This window comes from Dreissena polymorpha, chromosome 5 (genome assembly GCF_020536995.1).
Source record: "Dreissena polymorpha isolate Duluth1 chromosome 5, UMN_Dpol_1.0, whole genome shotgun sequence".
Taxonomy (NCBI): domain Eukaryota; kingdom Metazoa; phylum Mollusca; class Bivalvia; order Myida; family Dreissenidae; genus Dreissena; species Dreissena polymorpha.
This window is the reverse complement of record NC_068359.1, coordinates 40,885,922-40,909,317: the sequence shown is the minus strand read 5'-3', so window position 1 is coordinate 40,909,317 and position 23,396 is coordinate 40,885,922. Positions and strand designations below refer to the sequence as shown.

General features: G+C 37.2%; 1 protein-coding gene across 1 annotated transcript; it reads right to left on the bottom strand.

The window, feature by feature from the left end:
* Positions 1-619: 619 nt before the first annotated feature.
* LOC127831177 (protein NLRC3-like) lies at positions 620-17,780 on the bottom strand. The gene is made up of 6 exons (XM_052356171.1): positions 17,774-17,780; positions 17,196-17,362; positions 15,809-16,535; positions 2,455-2,720; positions 1,820-2,049; positions 620-1,709 (listed from the first exon to the last, which is right to left on the bottom strand). Exons 1-6 carry the CDS (start codon positions 17,778-17,780, stop codon positions 1,184-1,186), a joined length of 1,923 nt encoding a protein of 640 aa, XP_052212131.1. The 3' UTR covers positions 620-1,183.
* Positions 17,781-23,396: the final 5,616 nt, after the last annotated feature.

Below are 23,396 nucleotides of genomic sequence, written 5' to 3'. Positions count from 1 at the left end.
ATAGCGATTAACGTGATGTCACAGTTAAGTTCTATGAATTGATCGGATGGGATTCTAGTAAAATCGCAACACTGTCAATCCGTAAGTACATGAATGTATATCAATGACAACATTATTCAGAAAGAAACCGGTAATTTTACCATATCGAAATAAATCAATTTGGCATAGACAAGTATACGATTGTTTACAATATTTCATAAATGCTAAGTAGCAATAAGAAGTTGATTTTTAATTGATCATTTATAATAGAATCATGTCTACTGAAATGCTCTATATCAAAATGTTATGTACAATTGCTGAACATTTAAATTAAATGTTACAATTGCACACACTCTGATAACAAAAAAAAACTTAATATAGCCAATGGGAATCACAAGTACAAAAATCAGATGCATTACAGTGACCGCAATGTATTACCTGTTTAGAAAGGCAAGTTAGTATCGTCATAGAGGAATTGACGGTATAAAAAGAATGTCGGTTGCCTGTTCGGGTCACACACACACATAGATCACATAGATATATCTGCAACTCTACTAGATGAATGTGGTTCATCAAATGCGTTCCCCAACAGCAACAGTTTTAGTTTTGAATTTGATGATGTTACGATTCGAATGCGGTATTTCAAGTTGTCTGACGTCGCTTCCGGGTCGACGTGTTCCTTTCCAAGGCGATTATAGCAGAGCTTCAACAGTGATAGAGTTGTGTTGCTTTCTAAAATATTCAACAACTTGGAGAAGCCGTCGTTCGATATGCCGCACATATTTAAACCGAGAGTTTTGATATGTTTGTTTCTGACCAGAGCATTGGAAAGTTTCGCAATTCCTTGGTCCCAAATGAAATTCACACTTAGATCTAAGTGACGTAACGATTTGTTCGTTAAGATGACGTCAGACAAAATCGAACATCTGGTGACAGTTATACCACAATTCTCTAGGTTAAGGTCCCTCAAGGAAGAATCGTCCTTCAAGTTAGTAAGTAACATGTCGGCCCCGGCATCCCCAATGAAGTTTCGACTAAGATCCAGTTCTGAAATCACTTTCCTAATTTCGATACCTTCCAAAAGAAGACCACATCCCATCCAAGCGATATTGGAACTTCGCAGACGTAGTTTCTTTAAACAGCGATTTTGTTTCAACATATCCCTTAAAGCCACACACCCACTGCCGCCAATGTCAATGAAACTTTAATCTAGATCCTCCAGACCTACATTTGTACGTAAAGCGTCCGCCAAACAGTTGACGCCATCAGCGTCGATTCCCGTAGAGGACAGGTTCAATTGACGTAACGTCTTGTTTGACGTTAACGCTTTGACAAGATGTGCAGCGCCTTCGTTCCCGATATTGTTTAAACGCAGATCTAAAACCCGCACGGAGTAATTTTCCACAAGGGCGGCGCTTATATGCGACATGTCCGTGCCACGAATGTGCGTTTTCCCGATGTGGAGTTCCAAAATACTGTCATGTGCTCTTAGGACGTCGGCAATGGCCTTCGAGAGACATAGCGCGTGACCCGACACAGATATGGTAACCATTGGCAACCCGTTTATGATAATGTCTTCACTAAATACACTAGACGCCTCACTGGAGAGAGACTGGAAAGAGAGTCGTGAATTCCTCTTGAACGATAGAAGGTCCCTAGAGTGTCGTTTGCTTTCTGTGTTTCTCAGTTTTTCCAACTCGACCACAGATCGAATTTTGCCGGTGTCCAGACTGTAATATACAACGAAACCGACTTTTCATCATCCAATATGGGCGATGACTCTGGGCCACCAGTTAGCACCTCGTATATGACGTCATATATTGCACGCATGGCGTCTTACACAGCTGCGACGGTTGTGAAATCAGCAACGCTCCTAAGGATATCACAAAACTGTAAAAACGTCGGGTACTCCGAGTCCATCACGGTTTGCACGACGCTTTCAATAATGTACCGGCTGTCCACAGGATTTTTGTAGATATTCAGCGCCTTTGGATCGAGTAACTGAGTTTCTGCTAGTTTGTCGAGTATCATGAACGGATCCACCTTTTGTCCAAGAAGTTCGACGGAACTCTGTTATATGAGGACATGGCGATCTTTAGCACTAATCTCAGTGGATTTCTTTCTGGATTTCATGACAACCTTTCTAGAACGTTCAGGCGAAACAATTTTTATTTTCCCGCCAGTGATTGACTGTTGGCGCCTCTGAAATGTGGACGGCAAATAATAGTTCGGAAGCGAGTTCGTTGTTGAGGAGGCTGTCCGCGGACCGAGAGCCGATTTTGGCGGTAACCTCGATGGCGAACCCGGTGGAACACTGATAAAAATTCCAGAAGAGTCAACACTTTCATATTCTTTCACAATTTCGGTCTGTGGGGAACTCACAATGTGTGTGCCACTCAGCTGCCTCGGGAATCCGTTCTGATAAATCGGAGCCGTCGTCATGGTGATTGGTTAATCAGCATCATTGTGCAGCACTCTGGGCGGTTTCAGTGGAGGGTCAACCAGTTTGCTCGGAGAAACGTCAGTGTTGTCCACGACGTCCGGTAAATTAACGGTAACGTGCACACCAAAGCCACCATCCTCGATGGGTTTCGCCGTCCCATTCTGAAGCAGAGACTTCCGGGAGCGCCGCGTTGACAGCGATCTCCAGAACTTCCATGATTTCTCGTGTGGCTCTTGTTCTTTGCCAATGTTGGTGCTTTTGGCGTTATTATTATTGTTCGGCGTCGTTTTAGGAAGATCTGAATGTACACACAAAAACAACATAGATTATTGTATGTTCTATTTGTACTGCTCTAAGATATGGACGCATGCACATTAAAGATGAATAAAACGCTTCATAAAATCATAATCAACCCCAACATTTCTTAATGGCAAGGATAATGCATAATGCCAGGTAAAGTATCCTTTAGTATACGATAGCAGGAGATGGGAAAACCAACTGATGGATACATCGACAATCTAGCTGACTTTGTTTATAAACATAAGCGGATCATTTTTCACTGGAAAAGCTAAATTCCCTAATGTCTTAGTACAGGATCATACCAACACTTAAAACACAAAAACCAGAAGAACTTAATGATTCATTGTTTACCGAAATTATGTTTTATCTGGAGTTTCCACCTGACTGCTAAGCAACAAGGACCATTTCTACCCAGACCCATTGTTTCTCGTGCATGCACGTGCACGCGTACCTGCTATTGAAACGCTCTCCCGTATCGCGAAAAGACGACATGCCAGATGGCGCTTTCTTGGTAATGAATTGAAATCATACGTTTGCTGCATTATTTATTTGATTAATACCATTAACCGATGCGGTGTAATTGTTAAAATATCCGGCTATACGGTTATGGAGTTTTCCGGATTGTACTTGATTACAAATTCCGGTATCATTTGTTGTCTACTTGTACTTGAACACAAAGGCGCCGTTGAAACCTCTTCCTACAAAAATTATGCTTCGTTTGCACAACATTATTTATCCGCGAGTCTGCACATTAATCCATATGTTTGAAACGTACATATTGATATAACGAGTATGCCAAGTATATTTTCCCTCTTGTTGAAAAAGAGCGCTGCGTTTCAAGCGCAATTTGCACAAAGCGGGATTCTTGCAAACAATACAATATCCGCTCCAAGGTGAGAACACGAATGAAGTTGCACCGAGGCACGCATTCAATTATTGTTTTACGTGTTTAACAAGTTACCGTGACAACGTTTTTGAATGCTACACGCATTCTAAGCATTCCACCCTAAAGCACCCATACTCAAATTAATAACAAGCGTATATCATTTTAACTCCCAGAGCTCGCTGTTAACATGGAAACATGTCAGTCACCAGGCGTCAGGAAACACAACCAAATGTCAGTGACAATTTAAAGCTACTTGCTAAAATATTATGTTGTTGTATTCTGTAACGACAAAAAAAGTAAAATCACGTCTAAGCACTTACAATTAAATATTCTCGTACAAGTCTCTAAATATAATAAGATTGTACTATAAAACGCATTTATAATTGCGATATCATGACGTCATATTATATGTGGCTTCGGTTCTAAGACCCCTGGCCTAATTTTCAGGATTTTAAATTATTTGGGACAATCGACACCACTGTTAAGTGTACAATGTATAAAATCACTTCTGTTTGTACTTTAACAAGTACCATAATCACTATTTCTATATTGAAAACTGCATGATATATTATATGTGATATGCCCTTGTGGTCATTAAAAGAAATATAAACAAGTTGATAGTATATATTATTATTTCAAAACCCATTTTCGCGCGCCAAAGAAAGAAAACTGGTTGGCTCAAAGAAATTTTGGGCCAGCGCTAGCCCTGCATATATAATCATAAACAACATCACATCGGAGATTTGTTAACGGCTGAATGTTAAAGTGGTTAGTCTTAAATTATCAATATAGAGATTAATAGGTTAGTGTTGATTATAGATCAGGTTTATCATGTGAGGCTTAGAAAACAAAAAGCACGAGCCTTGGCGAGTGCTTTTACGTTTTCGTGCCGAGCATGATTAACCTGATCTATAATCAACACTAACCTATTATTCTATTCATCCCACTTTTTATTCAGTAAACTTTTTTTATTTAAACAAAATTAGTTTTCATGAGTGTTTGTCGTTCTTTGATAATGACTGTAGTGTAACCAAGGTCAGTATATTACTCCGCGTTCCCAAAAAAAAACCGCTGATCAAATAATCATTTTTTTTAATCAGAATATCGTTCTGTAACAAAGAGTCGAGCGTTATTAATTACAATTTTAATAATATTGAATTGCAAATCTTAAAGTTTATAATATCAATATGACATTAAGTTGTTATATACAAGGAACTACATTTGTTTACAACGTAGCCTAACACCACACACAATTCACTTTCGATATCAAACTATCAAGTCGATCACGAGGTGCACAATATTTGCTTCTTTGTTATAATATGTGTTTATTTCGTGACAAAATAACAAAGATTACTTGGATTTAAGCTAATTATAACCATTAACATTTTGAATGTGGAAAGTGGCACCAAAGAATTGTGAGGCAAAGTTGTTCGAACTAGAGAAAGACATTTGCTGGTGAAGTGACTGGGTGGGGCGAACATCAAGATCAACTTGTTCGACGGTAGACAGTGGTTGTCTAGGCTGCATTTCGGCCATAGTTTCGGTGCATGAAGGTGAACAATAGGAATCTGTTGGATTGCTACATTTACTGGACTGAGCAAGAATGTTTGAACACTTTTGCTGCTGTTCAACGGATATGTTGGAATAATTGATTATGGACTGGACATTTTTGTGCGCTGTTATGGCCATGGTCTCAATGGGTGGAATGTTTGCATTTCGAAGTTTTTGGACCAGGAATTTGCGAACTGAGTGGTTCGTTATTCTCTTGTGCTTGAGAAAGCCATGGCCTTTAGCATCTGACCTAGCTTGTTGACACCCAATTGATGTCGCAAGAACCACTGGTACGCGGTGTCATGTGTGCGTATTGCCAGGTAGAAAGGGGGCTAACTTGAAGAAAAATCAGAGGGACGCATATCCGAGTACAGCTTGTAAATTAACAAAGGATTTCTTGGTCCAGACGATTGTTTTCTACGGTCAAAGGAGAGCAACTCGAACTGACTTTTTCAAAGGGGAGCAACAACAACAGAACCTATTTGCAAGATAGTGTTAAATTTACATAATACTATAGGTTTTAACGACAATAAATGACAACAAACACGTTTTTTACCACTTTTCTTTGTTTTAAGGTCATTAATATTGACAAACATTTGAGATTGTTTTTATTATTGATGAACTTGGCAAGTAAAAGGTCGCCGTGGTGTAATGGATATGGTGTCCGCCTAGCGACCGGGAAGTCACGGGTTCGATCCCCACCGTGGGGGCGTTCTTTAGATCTCCCCCAAAGACACCAAGTACTGGTTCTAGGCCCAGGAAACGGACTCGAGAGCGTTTATATAAGTCTAAAGCTTTCGATGCATTCGAGCTAAAATAAATAAGTTTAAACTAACTAAATACAGGTGACGAGGTGCGTGGGAAAAGTAGTCCCGGTTCGGCAGTTGATGACGTCATTTCGTGCCGTTGATTATAGCTGTGTCATTGATTATAGATGAAATTTAATCAATGAGGCTTTAATCAACCGAATTCTCTGTAAAAGTTGAATAAATGTCATTTTCGATATGTTGGTGACATATTATATTTATAATATAATATATTTATATTGTATATGACAAGTATGTTGATGCAATATTAGGTACTTTTTGCACACTTAACGCAATGTACAAATGAATTCTCCACACAATTTCCCCTTAAAGTAACTGTAGCTTTAAAGAACACAAGAGCTTGTCACAGTAGTGCCAAATCCCCGCCGAAATGTGTTTGCTTGTATGACAACATTTGTTTTAGAGAGTAGAATAATATTTGTAAAAACAAATTAAGAGAGATAATGCATTATGCTCCGGACAAAAATTTACTTTGAAATTAAATAAAGGGATATAATTCAAACACTAAGGAAGATAGAGTTATGGTTCTTAGTCACTGCACTTCTCCTACTTGCCAGCTGTTTAAGTTTGAAGTTTCAAGTAAATCCCTTCAGTTGATTTAGAGTTATGCTCCGGACAAAAATTTACTTTAAAATTATATAAAAGGGGAGATAATTCAAAAACTAAGGTAAATAGAGTTATAGTTCTTGGTCACTGCACTTCTCCTAGTTGCCATATGTTTATATTTCAAGTTTCAAGTAAATCCCTTTAGTAGATTTAGAGTTATGCTCCGGACAAAATTTACTTTAAAGTTATATAAAAGGGGAAATAATTAAAACATTAAGGTAGATAGATTTGTGGTTCTTAGTCACTGCACTTTTCCTACTTGCCATCTGTTTATATTTCAAGTTTCAAGTAAATCCCTTTAGTAGATTTAGAGTTATGCTCCGGACAAAAATTTACTTTTAAATTATTTATTAAAGGGAAGACAATTCAAAAACTAAGGTATATAGAGTTATGGTTCTTAGTCACTGCAATTCTCCTAGTTGCCATCTGTTTATATTCTAAGTTTCAAGTAAATCCCTTCAGTAGATTTAGAGTTATGCTCCGGACAAAAATTTACTTAAAAATAATATAAAAGGGATATGATTCAAAAACTAAGGTAGATAGAGTTGTGGTTCTTGGTCACTGCACTTCTCCTTGTTGCCATCTGTTTATATTTCAAGTTTCAAGTAAATCCCTTCGGTAGATTTAGAGTTATGCTCCGGACAAAAATTTACTTTAAAATCATATAAAAGGGGAGATAATTCAAAAACTAAGGTAGATAGAGTTGTGGTTCTTTGTCACTGCACTTCTCCTAGTTGCCATATGTTTATATTTCAAGTTTCAAGTAAATCCCTTTAGTATATTTAGAGTTATTCTCCGGACAAAAATTTACTTTAAAGTAATATAAAAGGGGAGATAATTTAAAAACTAAGGTATATAGAGTTATGGTTCTTGGTCACTGCACTTCTCCTAGTTGCCATCTGTTTATATTCTAAGTTTAAAGTAAATCCATTGAATAGATTTGGAGTTATGCTCCGAACAAAGTTTCATCCGGACGGACGGACAGGACCAATTACTATATCCCCTCCGAAATTTTCGTCGGCGGGGATAATAAGCGCGTCGAAATAACGACAGAATTAACAAATCGCGATTAATTTACAATGGCAAAATACAGGAAATGCTCAAAAGTGCCCGCCTCCAATTAATAAAATAGTCTACCGAGTACATAGTGGCCGTAGCATAGTTCTATGCAGAATTCCGTCTGATGTGATCAAACGCATGACGTGATATAACTCTGGTGATGGAGGGGGTATTTGGTACTTAGGTAGAGTAGAAAATTAAAATTAACAAACATTAAATGGCTTGAGTAAACGATTATCTGCGACGATGCTTTTCATAACCACATTTGCCAGCACGAGAAGATAATGAAAGTTACTAGCAACGTAGTTTCTGGAAAAGATCGATTTGTATCGCGAGAAATTGACCCCAAATGAAAACCGCGCATTTAATTGGATGAACACAGAGCATGTCATTAACTGGAACGTTCCTAAATGGTTTCTCTGTGATATTTAGCTGGCTTAGTAAAAGTGCTTCACGTCCGTTTCTGTTTTGAACATGGAAACATCTTGCTTCTTGTATTCTTATAACTCAATACTTTATGAGAAAAACTACTGCAATAATGCTGTTGAAACATCATGTCAACATGCATGTACATATGAAATGATTCAACAAGATTTGAACGCATGATTACCAAAAACGAACCAATTTGATGAAAAGCAGCATTAAGCGCAGATTTATTGCGAAAACATAAACCTTCCGTGGATTAAACATCCTAGCCGTGTCTGTAAATCATTGAGAAGTGTGTACCGACCAGCAAACGCAAACATGTTTGCTAATTCATATCCCGAAGCAATCATGCTTGAGATGAAAGAAAGATCTATGTATGAACGCCTTTATGTGTAACTAACCGATTAGAGAACCGGGTGCCTCTGTGTTCCTGTAATGCCTTGTCGGTTTCAAGGCTATATGTTATATATGTTAATGAAGAGACTCGTGCTGGGGGGTTGCTGCTGCTGCTGATGATGATGATGATTTTGTTGTTTTTGATATGATTATGATGATGATGAAGTTGTTATTGATGATAAAGATGATGATGATGAACTATAATGATATAGTATAATAGTTATGCTATTGTTCATTTTCCCGGCAAGTGGTTGAAAAACACGAAATTATAGACTCAATTAGGCCAATCATGGCGGTATAAACGATGTCCCTTAATGGAGCATATCATGTCACAGTGGATGTATTATGCTATAAATATAATAATGGTGTTCATATTCGGTGGATGAGGCCGTTCACTGTACACATGCCATACTTAAAACTCAGGTAGCATGAAATGCTAAATATCGTTGCATTCGAATATAATGGTGATAACTTGTTTTTATATTCACCTTGTCATATAAAATACTTTAATAAAATAACTGATATTGGACATCGTTCGCGTTATGAACTCCCAAGCTATTCAGAAGTAAATAATAGCAAACATCACGTGCGTTCATTGCATGTATTACTGTCTTGAGAAGACATGAAAACGTTAAGAAGCATCTTTTTATTTGGCCTCAATGGGTGTATGGCTGATATTATATCTTGCTTAAGGCGAAAAACGTAATTAACGAAAAATAGGAACAGTGATGGTCTGTACACAGACGATCCCTCTTGAAACGTCAGTTATGGTATACGTAGATTACACCCCACCCTGATTAATTCTAGTGTACATAGATTACAACCCCAACCCCATTTGTTCTAAATTCTAATACACGTAGATAACGCGACATCCCTCACAAGTTCTACTATACGTAGATAACAACCACCAACCCATCCCTCCGCCCAACTGTATCGAACTGTTATCGAACCTTCATGGACGAAATTATAATATACAAAATATCCTTCATTTTAGAGAAAAAAAGTATTCGTCAGAGCACGAAAAATATTTATGCATTCTTATTTGCACAAAGGCATCGAATTATACTGAAATTTAATAAATTTATATAAAGATCTATAGATTGAACTGTACTATATGTATTTGTATATATGGCGATTATTCGCACGTGCATTTTATGAGTCATTCTTATGCACAATGATAAATAAAACCCCTCAGCAAAACAATAGTCAATAGATACGTATACGAAGAGGCATGAAACGGTGCATGGATAAACCAGTGATTCAAGTCAGAAAAATAAAAACATGCCAATCAATGAGCACCGAAGGGTATTATTAAAATCTATTATATATAATATATATCTCAGATACCTCACATGGCTGACATGGTATTACATTGCAAGATTAGGTCCATTCTAACAACAAATGTCAAGACGCTTTGACAGCTCTGTTCTACTGGTCTTCGTTAAGACAATAGGCCCTATTGTATCGCGTAATCAAATATGTGTCATCGCGCTTTTGTGTCTTACGTACCAGTACTTATCAAGTATACTTAGTCCTCCCTCCAATTTATCGCTAATTGGTATATCTTTTATATGTAGACAATCGTACTTTACAATGTATTTAATGGATTTATCACTCATTAGCGATGCGAATGTAGACCTGTTTAACAAAGAGACAGGCAATCTTGTTGAATGTACGTGAATGTCGAATTTAACATCACAAGCGATATATTAGATCTCATAAACCTATCGAAATTGAAACATTGAATAAGTAAGTGATCAATACAAGTTAGTTTCGATTTCAGGTAAATACTTGCAATGCATTTCACCGTTATCAAAACAGTAACATGTATCATTAGTGATTTCATTTGAAATGCGTACTAAATAAAATTAAAGACAACAGTTTTCGGATAATCCAAACTGTTTTTCCAAAATAAATGTCAGTACATTTTGAACTGTTCACGCTTTTTGAGAAACCGGATGGTCAGCGTCCTTTATTTGAAGCAACATATGAGTGTATTGCGGGCAATATAATCAATATACGCGACATTATCTATTTCCAACTACATGTTGACATTATGACTATAATTAAAGTGATATTATGGTCATCTAACAGTTTATAGCTTAGGTGTCTATCGCAACCGTTGTTGTTTTTTTTGGGTGTTTTCACTTCATATACACTTATATTTGTTAACGCAGCATCAACATACTAAAACAATATTCAGGAAAGAGTAAAAAAATGCATTTGAATATTAACCGTACTTTAGTTTGACAACTTATCATGCATGTAAGATGTGAACCTAAATTTAGTTTTAGTGCAGATTCGTTCATACGACACAAAGACACAATTTTGTTTTACGGATCATTTTGGCTTAGAGGACTGGGTGAGTCATGTAAAATATCGAATATAAATATATTTTTAATAAACAACTAGTAGCAAGATGAGTTGCAGATAATTGGTCAGTAACCACATTTTAACTAACTATTTGACCTATTAATTCTTTTCAGCTCAATTCAACAGTGAAAAATGCCCATAATATCACTTTAACAAGACATTCAAATACATGTAGTTACCACGCAGTATGCGAAGAAGCGTAGAATAATTTATTCACGCTGTATGCGTTATTTATCGTGTTAACTCTATACGTAATTGATGGCAGGTAGACATTAACCTAACTAACCAGCAGGGTATGATTATTTGCCAGAAAATTTTGGTCACCTCAACTGTGAGACTCGATACATACATTTATAACGTATTTGACATGTGCTCGAGTTAAACCAGGGTCCATTACAAGTGAAATATTAACCAACAATTATTTTGAGGTTATGACCACATCGAGTTCGATATTGAATCATCAGATAATAATATTGAATTTTCTTTATGCGGCTTTTGAGACTATTCTCGGACCAACCATCTGTTTCAATACCAAGTCAGTTACAATACGAGCAACGGTTGCAGCTGTCCGCCTATAAACATAATTAGCTTATAAAATATACATGATTGCATAACAAATACATAAGGCCAAATATCTAAAGAATCCATCATTAAATAATAAAATAATAAAAATGTGTGCCGAATGGTAACCTAACATACGATTCATTTAACAATTCTTTATGCTAATACATTACTTGTATTTTACATCAACTTCTACCTTTATGGTAAGTTGGTTTTGCATAATGTGGCAATTGAAAACACAAATTTTCGAACAGCATTCCAAATTCATTGCATAAAGAAATGTCAACATAATTACAGTTAAATCAGGAAAGAAGTTTCCCACTCTAAAACACTCGAACAAATCTAACTTGTGAATAATGTATGAGATCCTAGACAAGCGAGTCTACATTCATTGGATGCACTAGATACATATATTGCTAATGACATACTAAACAATGAAAGAACTCACTAGCGCAAACTGAACAAGTTTTGTATTACTCCTGCGAGAGTCTATTCCCAGAATATCAAAGGAATGGAATGCGCGGAACTCTGAAATAGGTGATGTTTGATGAAAATGACCTTCGGGAAAAAGTGATAAACATATGTCATATGGACTGCAGCTTGATGATGCTCTGATGCGGATTATGATGCATTATTACATTTTTTTGCAGTTGTATTCCAGCTGGCGTTCGCAGTGTAAAACTGGCTGGCATCCACACAAATATTGCGGCGGTAGATAAAGTGCAACTTACATGTGTACGTCAATGCGAAGAAACAGGGGAAGAAAAACGAGTCGGTTGGAGAGTGTTAAACATCAAAAGGTACTAACTGGTAATGTTTTCACAGACATATAGATACTTCTGGATTTAAATCCTCGATTGACAGCCTATGGCAAATCAAGCATGCCGAGTCACCGAATAGATAAAAGAAAGGAAGAAAATCCGAATCCCTCCGGACAACGTATTAGTAGTATACTGACCAGTGTGTACTATCAAGACACGACAACACAAGACACTATAAACGCGCCAACACGACACATTTGACATTTTTTGTTCTTTCGTGTAGTCATGTTGGCGACAGACAGTTCAATGTCGTATTTGTCGTGTTGGCGCGTAAGTGGTTTTTCTTTCGTTTTTGATTCTTTGCGACTTTTAAACTCACCAACACACAATAACGACATATCATATTATGCGCTTACACACCAAAACGTGTCGTGTTGGCGCCTTTGATTCGTCGTTCTGGCGTTCAGGCAAACACGAAAGAACAATGTCATAATTGTCGAGTCTGCACCTGAAAGATATGGCAGAAATGAGCCACAAGAACAGGGGATTTTACTAGCAATTTTGAAGAATATAAAATAAACCATCTTGTGGATTCAGGGTTGCGATTACAATAGTTTGCAGAACTTTTGTCTGTAATTTAATATTATCAATAACTAAAATTTCTAAAATCAAAATACAAATAGGATTTTAATGGATACCAGAATACACGATTACGAAATAATATGAAAAACTTTGTTCATTCCAGTAGTGTTCAGGACTTGACAATATAGCGATGAACGTGGTGTCACAGTTTAGTTTTATGAATATATCGAACGGGAATCTAGTAAAATCAGTGGGTTCGTAACGAAGAACGGACGACACAAGGCTTGACAAATAATTTATATATGAAATAAATATTATAAGAAAACAATGAAGCAAAACAGTTTGTTTAAAACATAAAAATGTTAAAATTGACAATTAAGTAAACAAGAGGTCCCAAAGGGCCCTGGGTCGCTCACCTCAGAGACTAAGATGAAAAGAAACAAAGATTAAAACTCTTCAGCAAATATTTCAAATTATTGGTTTGAGGAGACTGACTTTAACAATAAGGTGTTCCAAAGTATTCACAATATGCCTATATAGAAAATTACCCCACCCACCCTGGCGGCCATGTTTTTAATACCCAGATTGTTTTTAAATATATATATATAAGGAAAATGCTTCTTACATACATATAGAGAAAACTGCTCCATCCCCTGGCGGCCATGTCTTTCCACTGATCACGACCATTTTCAAACTCATCCAATATATCAATAAAACCAATGTTTTGACCAGGTTTCATGATGATTGGAAATACAAGGAAAAAGACCCCCTCCTGGCGGCCATGTTTTTTCACTGATCATGACCATTTTCAAACTCGTCCGAGATATCTATAAAATCGATGTTTAGACAAAATTTCATGATGATTAGGCAAAAATTGTGACTTCTAAAGTGTTTACAAGCTTTTTTTACTCTATAAACATAAGGAAAAAGACCCCCCCTCCCCTGGCGGCCATGTTTTTTTACCAATCCAAACCATTTTCAAACTCAACCGACGTATCCAGGAAACAAATGTTCTGACTTAATTTTATGAAGATTTGACCAAAAATGTGAATTCTAGAGTGGTCACATGTTTTCACTATATGCATATAGAGAAAACTGCCCCGCCCCCTTGCGGCAATGTTTTTTTCATCGATCTAGACCATTTTCGAACTCGTCCGAGATATTAATGAAACCAATGTTTTGAACAAGTTGCATGATGATTGGGCAAAAAGTGTGACTTCTAGAGTGTTCACATGGTTTCTCTATAGCCATATAAGGAATACTGCCCCGCCCCCTGGCGGCCATGTTTTTCAATGGACCAAAACCTTTTTTGAACTCAACCATCATATCATTAAGACAAACATTTTGAAAAAGTTACATGAAGATTGGGCATCAAATGTGACTTCTACAGTGTTCACAAGATTTTTCTTTTTTTACCTAGTGACCTAGTGTTTGACCCAGCATAAACCACTTTCGAACTCGGTCGAGGTAGTATTAGGACAAATCTTCTGACCAAGTTTCATGAAGATCGGACAATAAATGTGGCCTCTAGAGTTTTCACAAGGCAAATGTTGACGACGGACGGACGACGGACAAAAGGCGATCACAAAAGCTCACCATGAGCACGTTGTGCTCAGGTGAGCTACAAAATCAGAGACGCAGAGCCGTTTTAGATAATAGCGATGTGTATGTTTTGGCAAAAGAACCCTATCAAATCATTATTTTGACATTAAATATACAGCGGTAAAATATTGAACATGACATTTGAGAGAAAACTGCATATAGAGCATGCTTGAACTTTTGGAAATTCAACGGTCTTGTGCATTGTATGGCAACGGAAGCATTAATGGTATACATGTTTGCATGTGTTGTACACGATTATGATTTAATATCCACAATAATCATAAAATGGGAAACAGAAATGCATAGAGGTGTGATATTTAATATACACCAATAAAAAATTGAAACCCCTATACAATCGCAACAGTCAATCCGTAAGTACATGAACGTAAATCAATGACAACATTATTCAGAAAGATACCAGTAATTGTATCATATCGAAATAAATCAATTTGACATAGACAAGTATACGATTGTTTGAAATATTAACTATATAGCATTAAGACGCTGTTTTTTAGTTAATCACTTATTATATAATCGTGTCTGAAAAAATGCTCTTTATCGAAAACGCTATGTACTATTACTGAACTTTTTTAAATAAAATTTTACAATTGCAAACAATCTGATAACTAAAAAACTCAAAATAACCAATGAGAATCACTTTTAAAAGACAATAGTACAAAATCAGGCTCGTTACAGTGACCGCAATGTATTACCTGTTTAGAAAGGCAAGTTAGTATCGTCATAGAGGAATTGACGGTATAAAAAAGAATGCCGGTTGTCTTTTCGGGTCACACATACACACACGTAGATCACATAGATATGTCTGCAACTCTACTAGAGGAATGTGGTTCATCAAATGTGTTCCTCCACAGCAAAAGTTTTAGTTTCGGGTTTGATGACGTCACGATTCGAATGCGGTACTTCAAGTTGTCTGACGTCGCTTCCGGGTCGACGTTCTCCTTTCCAAGGCGATTATAGCAGAGCTTTAACAGCGCTAGTGTTGTGTTGCTTTCTAAAATATCCAACAACTTAGAGAAGCCGTCGTTCGATATGCCGCACATATTCAAACCGAGAGTTTTGATATGTTTGTTTCTGACCAGAGCATTGGAAAGTTTCGCAATTCCTTGGTCCCCAATGAAATTCACACTTAGATCTAAGTGACGTAACGATTTGTTCGTTAAGATGACATCAGACAAAATCGAACATCCGGAGACAGTTATACCACAATTCTCTAGGTTAAGGTCCCTCAATGAAGAATCGTCCTTCAAGTTAGTAAGTAACAAGTCGGCCCCGGCATCGCCAATAAAGTTTCCACTAAGATCCAGTTCTGAAATCACTTTCCCAATTTCGATACCTTCTAGAAGAAGACGACATCCCATCCAAGCGATATTGGAACTTCGTAGACGTAGTTTTTTTAAACAGCGATTTTGTTTCAACATATCCCTTAAAGCCATACATCCACTGTCGCCAATGTCAAGGAAGCTCAAATCCAGATCCTCCAGACCGACATTTGTACGTAACGCGTACGCCAAACAGTTGACGCCGTCAGCGTCGATTCCCGTAGAGGACAGGTTTAATTGACGTAACTTTTTGTTAGACGTTAACGCTTTGAAGAGATGTGCAGCGCCTTCGTTCCCGATATTGTTTAATCGCAGATCTAAAACCCGCACGGAGTAACTCTCCACAAGGGCGGCGCTTATATGGGACATGCCAATGCCACGAATGTTCGTTTTCCCGATGTGGAGTTCCAAAATACTGTCATGTTCTCTTAGGACGTCGGCAAGTGCTATGGCCTTCAACAGACACAGCGCGTGACCCGACACAAATCTGGTAACCATTGGCAATCCGTTTATGATAATGTCTTCACTAAATACACTAACCGCCTCACTGGAGAGAGACTGAAAAGAGAGTCTTGAATTCCTCTTGAAGGATAGAAGGGCCCTGGAGTGTCGTTTGCTGTCTGTGTTTCTCAGTTTCTCCAACTCGACCACAGATCGAATTTTGCCGGTGTCCAGACTGTAGTATACCACGTCGAACGAAACCGACTTTTCATCATCTAATGTGGGTGATGATTCTGGGCCACCAGTTAGCACCTCGTATATGACGTCATATATTGCACGAATGGCGTCTAACACAGCTGCGACGGTTGTAAAATCAGCCACGCTCCTAAGGATATCACAAAACTGTAAAAAACGTGGGGTATTCCGAGTCCATCACGGTTTGAATCACGCTTTCAATAATATACCGGCTGTCCACAGGATTTCTGTAGATATTCAGCGCCTTTGGATCAAGTCACTGAGCTTCTGCTAATTTTTCGAGTATCATGAACGAATCCACTTTTTGTCCAAGAAGTTCGACTGAACGCTGTAATATGAGGACATGGCGATCTTGAGCACTAATCTCAGTGGATATCTTTCTGGTTTTCATGGCAACCCTTCTAGATAGTTCAGGCGACACAATTTTTATTTTCCCGCCGGTGATTGACTGTTGGCGCCTCTGAAATGTGGACGGTAGAGAATAGTTCGGAAGTGAGTTCGTTTTTGAGGAGGCTGTAAACGCACCGGTAAAGGATTTTGACGGTAACCTCGATGGCGTACCCAGCGGAACACTGATAAAAATCCCAGAAGAGTCAACACTTTCATATCCTTTCACAATTTCTGTCTGTGGGGAACTCACAATGTTTGCGCTACTTAGCTTCCTCGGGAATCCGTTCAGATAAATCGGAGCCGTCGTCACGCTGATTGATTCATCGGCATCAACGTGCAGCACTATGGGCGGTTTCGGTGGATGGTCAACCAGCTCGGAGAAACGTCAGTGTTATCCAAGACGTCCGGTAAACTAACGGTAACGTGCACACCAAAGCCACCATCCTCGATGGGTTTTGCAGTCCCATTGTGAACCAGAGACTTCGATCTCCAGTACTTCCATGATTTCTCGTGTGGCTCTTGTTCTTTGCCAATGTTGGTGCTTTTAACGTTATTATTGTTGTTCGGCGTTGTTGTAGGAAGATCTGAAAGTAAACAAGAAAAAAAACATAAATTAGTATATGTACTATTTAACTGCCCTAAGATATGGACGCATGCACATTGAAGATGTTTAAAACGCTTCCTTATACCGTAATCAACTCAATCATTTCCTGATGTCAAGGATAATGCATAATGGCAGGTAAAGTATCCTTCAGCAAACAAACGCAAGGGATGGGAAAAGGAATATTGTGTGACACCAACTGATGGATACATCGACAATATAGTTGGCTTTGTTTCAAAACATAGGCGGATCATTTTGTTATTGAATATTGAAAAAACTAAATTCCCTACAGGATCATAGCAACAGATTTACACAAAAACCAGGAGTTTCTATCTGACTGCCAAGCAACAAAGGTCATTTGTATCGTTTCTTGTGCATACACGTGCACGCGTACCTGCCATTGAAACGCTCTCCTGTATCGCGGACAGACGACATGCCAGATGGCGCTTTCTTTGCAAAGAATTGAAATCATACATTTGCGGCATTATTTATTTAATTAATACCATTAACCGATGCGGTGTAGTTGTTAAAATATCCGGCTATACGGTTATGGAGTTTCATGGATTTTACTTGATTACAAATTCCGGTTTCATTTGCTGTCTGCTTGTACTTGAACACATAGGCGCCGTTGAAACCTCTTCTTACAAAATAATGCTTCGTTTGCACAACATTTATTTATCCGCGAGTCTGCACATTAATCCATATAATTGAAACGCACATATTGATATAACTAGTGTGCTAAGTATATTTTCCCTTTTGCTGAAAACGAGCGCTGCATTTCAAACGCAATTTGCACAAAGTGGGATTCTTGCAAACAATACAATATCCGCTCCAAGGTGAGAACACGAATCAAGTTGCACCGAGGCACGCATTCAATTATTGTTTAACGTGTTTAACAAGTCACCGTGTTAACGTTTTTGAATGCTGCACGCATTCTAAGCATTCCTACCTCAAGCACCAATAAGCAAATTAACAACAAACGTATATCTATTTAATTATCAGAGCTCGCAGTTAAATTGGAATCAAACCTCGAGTCAGTCACCAGGCGTCAGGAAACACAACCAAATGTCAGTGACAATTTAAAGGTACTTGCTAAAATATAATGTTGTTGTATACTGTAAAGAAACAAAACGTTAAATGACGTCTACGCACTTAAAATTAAGTATTCTCGTACAAGTTTCTAAATATTATAAGATTGAACTATAAAACGCATTAATAATTACAAAAACAAGACATAACATATAATCATACGCATCATCACATCGAAGATCTGTTAACGGCTGAATGTTAAAGTGGTATGTCTTCAATTATCAATACAGTCAAACCTGAGAAAAGCGGTCAGTCAAGGGAAATGACCAAAGTGGCCGTTGTCCACAGGTGACCGTTGTTTTCGGATCACAATTTTTAGATGGTTGGTCAGTTGGTAGTATTGCAACGTCGTTACCCCACCCAGTCTTTGCATACAATGTGAAACAAAGGCTCATTGCCAATAACTAAGCATAGTAACATAATTAACTTACATTGAATAATACACAATACTATCTTATAAATTGATTTCATTTAATATTGTTAAACTAAATCAATGACTGTATCAATGCTAGTATAATTGTTTACTCATACATCTCGTTCATTTGTAAATAAAGCTTGCCACGTGCTATTGATGACACGACCAAACAAGTCTAAAAAGCGGATTCGCTGTCATAAACCGATAGTATGTTCATTCAGTAAATCCAACAGTTCGTATTAAATTTCATTTGATTTTACAGTCAAACCTGAGAACAGCGGTCAGTCAATGGAAATGACCAAAGTGGCCGTTGTCCACAGATGACTGCTGTTTTCAGATCACAATTTTTTAGGTGGTTGGTCAGTTGGTAGTATTGTTACGTTGTTACCCCACCCAGTCTTTGCATACAGTGTGAAACAAAGGCTCACTGACAATAACTAAGCATAATAACATAATTAACTCACATTGAATAATACAGAATAATATCTTATACATTGATTTCATTTCATATTGTTAAACTAAATCAATGACTTTATCTATGCTAGTATAATTGTTTACTCTTGCATCTCGTTCATTTGTAAATAAAGCTTGTCACGTGCTATTGATGTCACGACCGAGCAAGTTTAAAAAGCGAATTCGCTGTCATAAACCGATAGTACGTTCATTCAGTAAATCCAACAGTTCGTATTAAATTTCATTTGATTATACATGTATGTCATTTCCGATAGATTGGTGGCATATTATATATAAAATATATAATATATTATATCATATAAGACAATTATATGTATGCAATATAAAATACTTTATGTACACTTTAACGGAAAGTACAAACGGATTCGCCACACAATTTGCCCTTAAAGTAACTGTAGCTTTACAGAACATGAACACGTCAACATAACACCAGAGTGAACAAATGGCGAATAATTTAAAATGTCAAAATACAGGAAATGCTCCAAAGTGCCGGCTTCCAATTAATTCAAAAGGCTACCGAGCAAATAGTGCCCTTATCATAGTACTATGCAGAATTCCGTCTGATGTGGTCAAACGCATGACGTGATATAACTCTGGTGATTGAGGGGGTATTAGGTAACTCGAGAAGAAAATTACAAGAAACAAACATTAAAAATGGCTCTTTTTAACGATTTTTCTGTAATGCTTTTCATAACCACATTTTCTAGCACGAGAAGTTAATGAAAGTTATATGCAGCGCAATATCTGGCAAAGATCGATAAGTATCGCGCAGAAATTGACCACTAATGAGAACCGCGCATTTTATTGGATGGACACAAAACATGCCATTAACTGGAACGTTCCTAAATAGTTGCTTTGTAATTTAGCTGGCTTAATGAAAGTGCTTGACGTCAGTTTCTGTTCTCAATTATAACATATCTTTCTTTTGTATTCGTTTAAATCAATACTTTCTGAATAAGACTACTTCAATAATGCTGTTGAAACATCATGTTAACATACATGTACATATGAAATGATTCAACAAGATTTGAACGCATGATTACCAATAACGAACCAATTTGATGAAAAGCCGCATTAAACACAGATTTATTGCGAAAACATAAACCTTCCGTGGATTAAACATCCTAGCCGTGTCTGTAAATCATTGAGAAGTGTGTACCAACCTGCAAACGCAGACATGTTTGCTAATTCATATCCCGAAGCAATCATGCTTGAGATGAAAGATGGAGCTACGAAGGAACGCCTTTATGTGTAACTAACCGATCAGAAAAGCGGATGCTTTTGTGTTCCAGTAATGCCTTGTCGGTTTCAAGGATATATGTCATATATGTAAATAAAGAGACTCCTTCTGGTGGGAATGATGATGATGATGATGATGATGATGATGATGATGATGATGATGATGATGATGATGATGATGATGATGATGATGATGATGATGATGATGATGATGATGATGATGATGATGACGATGTTGACGATGATGATGATGATGATGATGATGATGATGATGATGATGATGATGATGATGATGATGATGATGATGATGATGATGATGATGATGATGATGATGATGATTATGATGACGACGACGATGATGATGATGGTGTTGTTGATATGATTATGATGATGATGGCGTAGTTGTTGTTGATAATGATGAAGATGATGATTATCTAAAATGGTATAGTTGTGTTGTTGTTGTTGTTGTTGTTGATGTCGATGATGATGATAATGATGATGCCGCTAAAATGAAATATATCTTTTGCAATCATTTAAGCTACCATAATGATTACGATGATGACGATCTTTTGTGTTTTAATTGTTATGGCTATCGATGTATGCTACGTTGGTTTGAATCAAGGTAAAGAGGAAAACGGAAAGTACAATTAGGTATAGAGCGGACACGTGCAGCAAGGCTTTTCCACGCGTGTCTTATTAGTTCGGCAACCACGTGCCCTGTTAGTTCGGCCACGGTTCATGGAAATTCATTGTTCTGGCAAGTGGTAGAAAAACACGAAATTAGAAACTCAATTAGGCCAATTATAGCAGTTACGATGTCCCTTAATGATACATGCCCTTATCATGATCATTGTCTTATATTTTATGTTTTATAATGGTGATAATATTCGGTAGATGTGGTCGTTCACTGAACACGTGCCATACTGAAATCTCAGGTACCATGAAATGCTAAATATAATTGCATTAGAATATAATGTTGATTACTTGTTATTATATTCACCTTGTCATAGACAATACTTAAATAAAACAACCGATCTTGGACATCGTTCTCGTTGTCTACTCGCAGGCTATTCAGGAGTAAATAATATCCAACATAACGTGTTTTCATTACATGTGTTCCTGTTCTGAGAACACGTGAAACGTTATGTAGCATCTTTTGATTTGGTCTCAAGGAGTGTATGCTATCTGACTAAAGGCGACAAACGTAATTAACATATAATAGGAACAGTGATGGTCTGTAAACAGACGATCCCTCTTGTTACCTTATTAGTTCTGTATACTTAGATTACACCCACACCCTCATTAGTTCTAGTGTGCGTAGCTTAATTACACCCCCACCCTCATTAGTTCTAACGTACGTAGATTATAACCCCACCTTCGTTGGTTCTAATATACGTAAAAAGCGCGACACCCCCTTATTAGTTCTTATATACGTAGATACAACCACCAACCCACCCCATCGCCCAACTCTGTCGACCTGTGATCGAACCTTCATGGACGAAATTATAATAAAATATATCCTTCATTTTAGAGAACATCTTTATACGTCAGTGCAGGAAAAATATTTATTCATGCTTAATTGCCCTAGAAGGATCTTATTTTACTGAAATGTACGTAATCGATATAAATATCTTAAGAGTGTACTAGACTATATGGATTTTTTATATGGCGATTATTTGCATGCGCATTTTGCAATTCAATCTTATGGAAAAAAAACTCAGCACAACAAAAGTCATTAAATACGTATACAAAAAGCATGACAGAGTGCAGACACGAAGATAACGTCTCTGAACAGTTTTAGGACAAACCAGAGATTCACGTCAGATAAATAAACTCATGCCAAGCAATGAACACCGATGAGTATTATTAAAATCTATTATACTGTATAACATATATAGATCAGATACCTTACATGGCTGACATGGTATTGACATTGCACGATTAGGTTCATTCTAAAAGCAGATGTCACGACGCTCCGACAGCTGTGTTCTACCAGCCTTCGTTTAGACAATAGTTCCATTTGTATCGCGTAATCAAATTTATGTCATCGCGCTTTAGTGTCTTACGTACCGGTACTTATCGAGTTTACTAAGTCCTCCAATTTATCGCTAATTGGTTATCTTTAATACGAAGACAATCGTACTTTTAAATTTATTTAATCGATTTATCACTAAATAGAGACGAGAATGTAGACCTGTGTAACAAAGAGACATGCAATCTTGAGTGTAACGTGAATGTCGAATTTAACATCACATGCGATATATGAGAACTGATAAAAATATCGATTTGAAACGTTGAATAAGTAAGTGATAAATAAAAGTTAGTTTCGATTTCAGGTAAATACCTGCAGTGCATTTCACCGTTATGTTCAGTTGGGTTGAAATGTCAAAGGATTCACATGCATCATGAGTGATTTCATTTGAAATGCGTACTGAATAATGAATATCCAAACTGTTTTTCCAAAATACATGTCAGTACATATGTATTAAAGTTTACGCTTTACGAGAAACCGGACGGTCAGCGACCTTCATTTGAAGCAAACTATGCGTTTATTATGGGCACCAGAATCAATAAACGCGACATTATCTATTTCAAAGTACGTGTTGACATTATGAATATCATTAACAAGACATTATCCAGATATTTACCAGCAGTATGCATAGAAGCGTATAATAATTTATTCACGCTGTATGCGTTATTTATCGTGTAATAACCTCTATGCGTAATTGATGGCAGGTAGACATTAACCTTACTAACCAGCTGGGTATGACCATTTGCCAGAAATTATGGTCACCTCGAC